This window comes from Juglans regia, chromosome 6, assembly GCF_001411555.2.
Source record: "Juglans regia cultivar Chandler chromosome 6, Walnut 2.0, whole genome shotgun sequence".
Lineage (NCBI taxonomy): Eukaryota > Viridiplantae > Streptophyta > Magnoliopsida > Fagales > Juglandaceae > Juglans > Juglans regia.
Genome location: NC_049906.1, coordinates 38,850,835 through 38,861,325, shown reverse-complemented (window position 1 = coordinate 38,861,325; position 10,491 = coordinate 38,850,835). Strand labels below are relative to the sequence as shown.

General features: G+C 36.0%; 1 protein-coding gene across 1 annotated transcript; it reads right to left on the bottom strand.

Moving 5' to 3' along the window:
* Positions 1-8,756: 8,756 nt before the first annotated feature.
* LOC109005567 (disease resistance protein RUN1-like) lies at positions 8,757-10,219 on the bottom strand. Its single transcript, XM_035690826.1, has 3 exons — positions 9,671-10,219; positions 9,257-9,535; positions 8,757-9,185 (listed from the first exon to the last, which is right to left on the bottom strand). Exons 1-3 carry the CDS (start codon positions 10,217-10,219, stop codon positions 8,757-8,759), a joined length of 1,257 nt encoding a protein of 418 aa, XP_035546719.1.
* Positions 10,220-10,491: the final 272 nt, after the last annotated feature.

The following is a 10,491-nucleotide window of genomic DNA, read 5'->3' as shown; positions in this document are numbered from 1 at the left end:
TCGTTTAAATGGTGATAATTACCATTCTTGGTCACGGTCCATGTCCAAAGCCATCAGTGCGAAGAACAAGACCAGATTTATCACCGGAATTCACAAAAAGCCAAAGTCTGAAGCAGATCCACTCTATTTGCCATGGATTCGGTGTAATGACATGGTAGTTTCGTGGATCCTCAATTCAGTGGCAAAGAACATTGGATCCAACATTCTCTACATTGACAATGCCTCTGATATGTGGAAAGATTTACAGGACCGCTTCTCACAAGGTAATCGTCCACGAAATTTTCAACTACGTAAGGCGATTAGTTCCTTAAAGCAAGATCATAAATCCGTGAGTGATTATTACACTAAATTGAAATCATTTTGGGATGATCTAGCAAATTATAGACGATTGCACAGTGTTCTGTTGAAACCCTAAGGTTTTTTGAAGAAATTCAACAAGAGGAGTATGTAATGCACTTTTTGATGGGGCTAAGTGACTCTTTTAATAGTATTCGAAGTCAGATACTATTAATTGATCGTTTTCCTTCTATGAATAAAGTCATATCCTTGGTTCTTCAAGAAGAGAAACAGAGAGAGATTACTTTGGAGACTTCTGTCCCTAGCCTTGAATCGGTTGCTGCTTTGACAGCAAAGCCTGCGAAAATTGGTACTAATGCTGCTAAGCAAACCAATTTTCGAAAGGTTAAACCTGTGTGTAGTCATTGTGGATACACAGGTCACACTTCTGAAAAGTGTTATAGGATTCATGGTTTTCCTCCTGGTTTTAAATCCAAAAAAGGAAATAATGCTTCAGCCAATCAATCTTCTTCACGTATGGGTAAATCAAATGATGATGCTCCGAAGTTTTCTTTGTCTGAATGTAACAGCCCGCTAGAAATTCATTGGTGAAATTTCTATTGACTTTAGGAATCTCGTAAAAATTTCATAAGTTTTTATGAATCGACCAATCGCATAGATTTTAGTCTATCAACATAGTCAGTGTTATCACTCACTATGGTGCTAGAAATATGAGTTTTATTTATTTGAGGTGGTTAGAAGTGTCAGAATGCATTATGGTCCACGCCATTAGACTCGGTGGATTATTTAGAGTTTTATGGCGCAATATCTTATTTTCATAATTTCGGACGAAACGTATGTTGGAAATTGTGAAATTATTTTTTAGGGGCACTTCGAGGTTGAATTTCTGTAAATGATTTTTACAGTAAGTTAATATGAATATTTGGGAATTTTTAGTGTTAAGTTTATGATTCACTTTTTCGGAGTGAATAGTAACCTCGATAAGCGCACCAATTGCAGTGTTTCAAAATCATAGTGTGGAATGTCCAAATTAGATTAGAGAAGTTTTATTTGGACACTTGGCAAGATCTTAGCCACACTTAGTGAATAATATTAGACACATGGCGCCTTGAGGAATGTTTGTTGGATTTGAAGGAATCAAGGTGTGAGATCATGCCACTTAAGCAAAACTTTGTTTCATCTGCTCAACCAAATTGTGCCAGACCAAAGAGGTTTTCAATCCTAGTAAAATCCAAAATGGTAGAAATCCAATGGAAAGCCCAAAAACATTGTTGAAATCGGAACCCTAAACGGTTTCCCCAAAACCCTAAAGTTGGCCTCTAAACCCTTTCTAATCCGATTTCTAGCATTGTGTTTAATCACTTGATTAAATCACTTCCACAAGCTATTAATCCTTCAAATTTGTGTTAGACCATCATTATCTAACCTTGTTAACCTTGAAAAAATTGATTGGACCAAGTGATATTGGATTTGGGCTTGATAGCAACCCAAACCCTCTTTAAACCCCAAAATTTAGGCCCATTCGGTTCAGGCCCATTAAGGCCCACGAATTTGGTCACCATAGGATTGCTTAATAGCTAAGTTTTGTACCCCCACTTGGCTGGCCAGATCTTTACAAGAAGGGCCTAGAACCTTCTTGAAAGACAAAGCTAAAGGGCCACCTCACTCTTTCACTCTCACACTCCACCTTGAGAAAAGATCTTGGTCTGATTTTTATGAGAAGAAAAGGCCAACACTCAACCATTTCTTCAGTCCTATCACTTCCCATAACTTGTGTAAGAAGCTCTTCAGTCCACTTCCCACGAAAAGCAGCTCTCCTTTACACTTTTCCTTCATAGAACACAAAAGACACTCTCGGACAGTTTTTCTTACCTCTTTTGAACGCCTGTTTCGAAGCTTTTGTAAGTGTTTTCTCGCAAAGTTTCCTTCATGAAAGTTCTTTCTTTTGGAGTCTAGTTTACGTGGATACCTTATTCATTCCATTTGGAGATCATTTTATCGGTCAAAAGTTGTTTAGACCCAGAAAGGTCATTCTGGGCGATAAACTGGAGAGTGTGTTATATTTTAGAGTTTTTGACCAAGCTAATGAATAGATCTTGGTCCGAAATTTTTATGGAGTACTTTTAACATGTGTATATGATTATTGGTTGAGGATTTGTTGCATGATTAAAAGTTTTGGTGAAATATTTTCTTAGGTCTAGAAACTTAGAAACTGGAAGAGGAAAAACAGTTTCTGTTTTGAGAAAGTTTAAATCTTTTATGGTTTAATCTTATTCCAATGGCTTTGATATTTTTATTGGAAGATCCTAAGCATCTTATATACATGTTAGAATGTTATTTTGAAGATATTTGATGTTAGTTTCGAACATATGAAATTTTATGCGTTCAGATATTTGGTTAGGCCAAAGTGATGATGTTCTTGGCTAAATTTACGTTTTGGGTGATGTTTAACCATGTGATCTTGAGTTTGAAGCTTGGATCTGTTTTAGGACACTTTTGTTAACCATGTGATGTTTTGGTTTGAAGATCACTACTTTATAAGTCATGGATCAAGAGGTTGATCAAAACAAGTTAGAAACAAAATTCTGTTTTGAACTTAGAAGACAAACCAAAAAGTTCAAGTAAGGTTTTAGTGATTTTGATGACTTTTGTTCATGATTCAAAACATGATTATTCTTAGGAATATGTTATGAGTGTAGTAGAAGAAAAATTTTGGTTTAATCATGAGTTTTGAGATTTGAAAGAATTACAACAAAAAGCAAAGGAAATAGCCTTTGTAAGTTTCGGCCATATAGAGTTTTGATGGTTGTGTTTAGTTTTAAATTTTTTCTAAATTGATATTTGAGATTATGACAAAATTTACATAAGGTATGTAAATTTTAGTGATTTTTGGAGTTAGGATGCAAAATCCTTAAGTTAGGGATAAAATGGTCATTTTCCCACATGTAGAGGGTAAAATGGTAATTTTACTCTAAGTTGATATTTTTCCATATTCCTAATTATTAGTGATTAAGTTCTAATTTTTAGAAATCACTACTTTCAGTTTCTCGTGATCGCACTTGAGTTTTGTCTCGAAGCGCGAAGATCGAGGTAAGTTAGCTTTTAACTTACTATCAGTTTAATGTGTATGAGTGATCAGTAAGGGAACTAAAGTGTATGTATGCATGTTATCATATGTGTCATGCCAAGTCATTACATATTTATCTGTTACACAGAATTTATTCTGTCATGAATTATTCATCTGTTACACAAGATATTATGTCACGTATTACTATACATTGCAAGTATGTCATGTTAAGTACGCCATATGTTTCATGTATTTCATTTCACGTAATATTCACTGTCACATGTTACACCATGTTAAGAAATGTTGTATGTTATATAGTATGCCATGTTACGAAATGTTGCATGTTACATGTATGCCATGTTATGAAATGTACTCTGTTACATTTATGTCTTGAAGTATGTCATGTCTGTCATCTTACGTTCATGTCACGTTATGCTACGTCAGGACTTTTATCTTTTATGTCACGTTCATGTTACGTCACGTTACGAAATGTCATGTATGCCCAGTTAAGTTATTCATATCAATCACGACCCTAAGCGCTAGGATGGGGTAATATCCTAGTGGAACTCCTTTGTTCACACTGGAGTGTCTAAATAGGTGTGAAATTCCCTGGGTTGACGAAGTACAGTCAACAGGTTGCGAATGAGGCCTAATTAGCTGGTCACTGGAACGAGCCAGGCACTAACGTCGATGGTGCCACACATTATGTTACGTGTGTCCATAGCAAGTGTGGCACAAACAAATAAGTCATGGGGCCACAACAACTGTGGAGCATAAGTATGGGGCCACAACAACTGTGGAGCATACACTACTTGAGACACAGCAATTGTGACACGTAGAATACGTGGGGCCACAACAACTGTGGAGTACGTATTAACGCACTCACAGCTGGTATAGAAACCTGTGATGTGATGCAGTAATCGGCAGGGACACACGGCTCAAGGGGACCTGTGTAGCACCCATATGGTCACTTTAATGATTAAGTCTATTGAATAAGATTCCAAGTTCAAGTCATGTTTCACATTATATTATGTTCAAGTTTACGTTCAAGCAATCATGGTAATCCCATGAGATAAGAATATGTTTCAAGTTCATGTTATGTTATGTTCACGTTTACGTTATGTTCCAAGTTCACATTTATGTTATGTCATACTCAGCTTCATATTATGTTTCAAGTTCATGTTCATGTTATGTTTCAAGTCCATGTATGTTTCAAGTTCATGTTCACGTTCATGCTATGTTTCAAGTCCATGTTATGTTTCAAGTCACGTTCATGCTAAGCTTCAGTTTCAGTTTAAGTTTAAGTTATGCCAGTTATGTTATGTTGTATGTCAAATTATGCTATGATTACTTATGATTTGATTATGCATTCATGCTTTTACTGCCATGCATGCATCATTAACCTGTGTGGAAGTTTCCTGTTAACTTGCTGAGATTTGTAATTAAATCTCACTGTGGTAGTCCCAACTATCATTCCTCCCGAATGACAGATTTTGTTACAGGATCTGAAGGAGAAACGAGAATCGACCAACTGGAAATAATCGACTCGATGGTGTGATGTAGATGGTAGTACAGTAGTTACCTCATTACTACTTGTATTTGTGGAGTTCAATCTCCAACACTCTTTTGATCATAACCATTTTGGACTAGTGTTGTGATATCAATTTTTAAGTATGTCATTGTGTATGAAGTATGTTTTAAGTATTTGAGATATTTTAGTTTGGTGCATAGTATTGCCAAAGAAAAAAATTATCCGCTGCGAATATTGTATAATGCTAGATGCATGTTAGGAATATTGCATCTTATATGTCATGAACGGGGGCAGGTAACCTTGTGTTGCATGTCTCGATGCTTCAAATGTCCGTCCGATCCCAAGCAGAATTTGGGGGCGTCACACTCAAGATCAATATCAGCAGCTACTTGCCATGCTCAAACCACAATCTATTTCATCATCAATGAATCAAGCCAGCTCTGGCATTTTACCAACTCCATAGCCACCTTCCACTGATAATTTTGCAGGTAATCTCATGCCCTGGATAATTGACACTGGAGCAACAGACCATATGGTCAGCTCCATTGATCATTTTTCTTCCGTAACTTCTAACCTTTCATCTGTTGTCAAATTACCAAATGGCCATTCAGTTCCCGTTACACATACTGGTACCATTCAATTACTAGACAACCTAACTTTGCGTAATGTTCTTTGTATTCCTGATTTTTCTTTTAATTTGATATCTGCCAGTAAATTAACCCGTGATCACTCATGCTACCTTATTTTTGTTTCTAATCTATGTTTCATTCAGGACCTGCCTACATGGAAAACGATTGGGATGGCTGAGGAGAAGGCTGGCCTTTATTACTTAAAGCAAAGTTCTTTGGTTGGTTGTTCTATTTCTTCTCCTTCAATAAATCAGAATGTTAGTCTATGGCATTATAGGTTAGGCCATATTTGTTTTTCCAAATTAAAATTTCTTAGTAGTAGTGTTTCAGATTTACATATATCAAAATCAAATAATTCTTGTACTTGTACAATCTGTCCTTTAGCTAAACAAAAAGGTCTACCTTTTCCTTCTAGTGCATCAAATTCAGTTTCTCCATTTGAATTGATTCACTGTGATTTGTGGGGACCATTCTCTGTTTCTGCTTTAGATGATTCAAAATATTTTCTTACAATTGTAGATGATTACTCTAAAACTACTTGGGTATATCTTCTACAACATAAATCCCAAACCAAGCCTTACTTGCAATCTTTCTTCAAATTAGTTCTAACTCAATTTCATTCTCAAATAAAGAAAATCAGAATCGATAATGGGATTGAATTTCACATGCCAGAATTTCTTTCCTCCCAAGGTGTTATACACCAGAAAAGTTGTGTTGAAAGACCACAACAAAATGGGGTCGTTGAAAGGAAACATCAACATTTGCTAAATGTTGCTCGTTCCCTTAGATTCCAAGCTTCTTTACCATTAAACTTTTGGGCTGATTGCATTCTTTCTGCTATCTATTTAATAAATCTAACACCAACTCCATTACTCTCACATAAATCTCCTTATGAGGTTTTGTATTCTAAACCACCTCCTTATAATCACCTCAAAGTTTTTGGTTGTCTTTGTTTTGCTTCTACCTTACATCGTGGTCGATCTAAATTTGATCCAAGAGCAAGAAAATGTATTTTCATTGGATATCCTTTTGCTGTAAAAGGATACAAATTATACAATCTTGCAACACACAAAACTTTCATATCTCGTGATGTTGTGTTTCATGAACATATATTTCCTTTCTCTTCCACTTCTTTTCCCATCAAACCTTGTAGTTCTTTAGTTTTTCCTAAACCAGTTTCTGATTTTCCAGATTCCATATTTTCTCCTTTACCTTCTTCGCAAATATCTTCACCCAATTCAGCAGAATTCTCTCCAATTTCTACATTTCCAGATTCATCATCTTCCATAGAAAATTCTCTCTCAAATTCCAATAATTCCACTGTTCCAATTCGGCAATGTACAAGAATCAGAAAACCACCAAGATACTTGCAAGACTATCATTGTCAGCTGGCCTCTCAGCATTCATCACAATCTGTTTCTTTGCAGGACAAGTCTTCAGGTATCAAATTCCCTCTTTCTAATGTCCTTTCTTATGATAAACTCTCTAGCTCTCATAAACACTTTGCTTTTGCCATTTCTTCTATTTCTGAACCTCAAACTTTCTCACAAGCAAACCAAATCCCTAAGTGGCAAGAAGCTATGAATGTTGAAATCAAAGCCCTTGAGGCAAATAGAACTTGGACTCTCACTACTTTACCTATGGGAAAGAAGCCGATAGGCTGTAAGTGGGTTTATCGGGTTAAATATAAAGCTGATGGTATGATTGAGAGGTACAAAGCTCGTTTGGTTGCAAAGGGGTACAACCAAATTGAGGGACTTGATTTTCAGGAGACTTTTTCTCCAGTTGCTAAAATGACTATAGCGAGATGTCTATTGGCCAAAGCAATTGCCAAAAATTGGCATTTACATTAGTTGGATGTAAATAATGCATTCTTGCATGGAGATTTAGATGAAGAAGTATATATGTCCATTCCACCCGGATATGGCACACAGGGGGACTCTAGAGTTTGTAAATTACAAAATTCCCTTTATGGGTTAAGGCAAGCTTCTAGACAATGGTTCTCCAAGTTATCCATAGCCATTACTGAGTATGGTTTTCAGCAAGCCAAATCTGATCATACTCTCTTTATTAGGTTAGAAAACAGTTCTTTCATTGCTTTGTTAGTCTATGTTGATGATATTATTCTAACTAGCAATGATTTGAATTTAATTTCTGATTTAAAGACATTTCTGGACAATCAATTCAGAATCAAGGATTTGGGCACCTTGAAATATTTTCTTGGGATGGAAGTTGCTAGGTCTTCCAAAGTCATAATATTGTGTCAAAGAAAATATGTGTTAGATATTTTGCAAGATTTAGGCTTTCTAGCTGCCAAATTTGTTACTTTTCCTATGGAACAAAATGCAAAATTCTCAAATTTAGATGGTGAACTTTTAGAGGATCCTTCTTTATATCGGAGGTTAATTGGGTGGCTTATTTATCTCACTATATCACGGCCAGACATCTCCTATTTTGTGCAAGTTCTAAGTCAGTATATGGATAAACCAAGGCAGCCACATTTAAATGCTCTACATTGAGTGCTTAGATACTTGAAGGGAGCACCCGGTCAAGGCCTTTTCTTTCCAGCCAACTCAGATTTTCATCTTAAAGCATTTTGTGACTCGGATTGAGCTGGTTGTATGGATACTAGAAGATCCATTACAGGTTTTTGTGTGTTTATTGGAAATTCTTTAATTTCCTGGAAGTCTAAGAAGTAACAAAACGTCTAAAAGTCCTCAGCCGAAGCTGAATATAGGGCTATGGCCTCTACTACTTGTGAGATTTCTTGGTTAATTACATTGTTGGTAGATTTTCAGATTACTCATGCCAAACCAGCTTTATTATTCTGTGACAGCAAAGCAGCCCTTCACATTGCTGCTAATCCACTTTTTCATGAAAGGACAAAGCACATCGAAATTGATTGTCATATTGTGAGATAAAAGCTCCAAGCAAAGTTGATAAAAACATTTCATGTTGCTTCCCATTCTCAGGTTAGTGACATTTTTACCAAGGCACTTGGGTCGTAACAATTCCATTCATTGCTCAGCAAGATGAGTGTCTTAGATATATACACTCCATCTTGAGGGGGACTATTAGAAATACATTAGTTTTTCTTTATATGTACACTTACTTTTCTGCCCTTGTAGTTTTAGTACATATAAATACTTCTTTTTTATTGTAAATGATTTACGGAAAATACATGTAATACGAAAGCATTTTTTGCCCAAATCTCTCTCTCAATTCTCGAACCCTAACTCAGCATATTCATTAGCTTGATCACAAATCCATTGCAGAACTGCAGTTTTGTCAGGTATAAACTTTCAAGCCCAGTGACGTACCCAATGGATGAAGGCAATTCTTCTATTGCGGTGCCCGATAACTTGACTCTACTTAAATGTTTCATTTCATGTTCGATTTCAGAAAAGTTTTGAAGGCTTGAGCAACGACTAAGATTAAGGATTTGCAGAGATTTCAATTGGAGTACCCTTGGAAGGCTCTTTAGGTTGCCACATCTATCAAGATACAATTCATCCAGCTTATCAAGGAATCCAACAGAATCATGAACGTCAGCTAGATTTTTACAAGAACCAAGATCTATTTTCTTCAAATTTGGGCAGCTTGAAATATGCGAGAGTTTTGTTATGAATTCACAACGTTTCAAATTCATAACTGTGAGATTCTGTTAAAAAGAAAAGAACATCAAACTAAATTTAAAGAAAGAAATATTGAAAATAATAATACAAGTTTTACCTTAAATTCCAAGCGTATCTCCTGGATGCGACTACGGGGCATGTGTAGAATAGAGAGTTTGTCCCCACGAAATTTAGATGGCATAGATTGTAAAGGACATTTAGGCCAATCAAGCACTCTTATTGAATTAGGTAGACAATTAAGCTCTCCAAAAAAGTGTGCATTGAGGCATCTAAATAGTCTGAGTCTTTTCATATTCTTGAAGGCATCGGGACTCAAGTGGATAATATCATCACCTTCAGGAAAATCTATATCAATTACTTCAACTCTTTCTGTTCCCTATATAGGAAGACAATGCATGTTTAAGTGTGCCAACAAGATCAAAAAATAAATTATTCATTTATTCATATATTTAAAAGTCGCAAGTGCCAAATTAGAAACAATGTTTAATTGAAAGAGATTTTGATGACTTACTATATCTTCCTCCAGTACTTCGCGAACATCATTATGAAAGAATAATCTGCTACATTCTCCTGGATTTGGCGATTCTTTTCGAACAACTTCTCTACCCATATCTCGTAACAAGTCGTGCATTTGCAATCTTCCGTTGAAATCCTCCGGAATAAGGCACTTCTCCTTGAGTCTTGGGATGCAAGAGTTTGGGTAAAAATCAAAACTATCTAGTATCTTAATGACATCATGAAGCCGTTGTCCAATGAAAAAACATGCAATGTCAAGAAAAACATTCTTTTCATTTTCACTTAATCTATCATAACTTGTTTGAAGTATTTTTTGAATATCTTGGTGTGGGATTTTCCTGTACTGATCCAATGCACTTTCCCACTCACTTTTTTCTCTTCTGCCATATAAATCCGAACCAAGCACTGTTAAAACTAGTGGAAGGCTCCCAGCATAATCTATGATCTGTTCTACAAATTCTCCATAACCGTCATCCAGTTTATTTCTTTTGAAAGCATGCCAACAAAATAGTTCAAAAGCATTGTCATCATTCAATCCCGTCATCTTGTATGTTGAATCAACTCCATGAGTAGTCAACAGGCGTTGATCTCTTGTTGTAATTATGATTCTACTTCCTTCACCAAACCAATCCTGACATCCTGCTAAGGTTTCTAATTGGTTCAAGTGATCTATACCATCAAGAATTAGAAGAACTCTTTAGAATGAAGCCTGTGCTTTATCGTAGTGATTCCCGTAGCAATACTATCAACCATCAAACTTTTACAATCCCAAAGATCTTATAAAGAAGGGTCCCTTGCAGTTGGACCAAACCATGC

Excerpts from the sequence above, each read along its gene's own strand:
- LOC109005567 (XM_035690826.1), bottom strand. The coding sequence starts at position 10,219 with ATGACGGGATTGAATGATGACAATGCTTTTGAACTATTTTGTTGGCAT. Across the intron at positions 9,536-9,670 it reads AAGTACTGGAGGAAGATATA|GGAACAGAAAGAGTTGAAGT; the intron begins GTAAGTCATCAA and ends CTTCCTATATAG. Across the intron at positions 9,186-9,256 it reads AGATACGCTTGGAATTTAAG|AATCTCACAGTTATGAATTT; the intron begins GTAAAACTTGTA and ends TCTTTTTAACAG.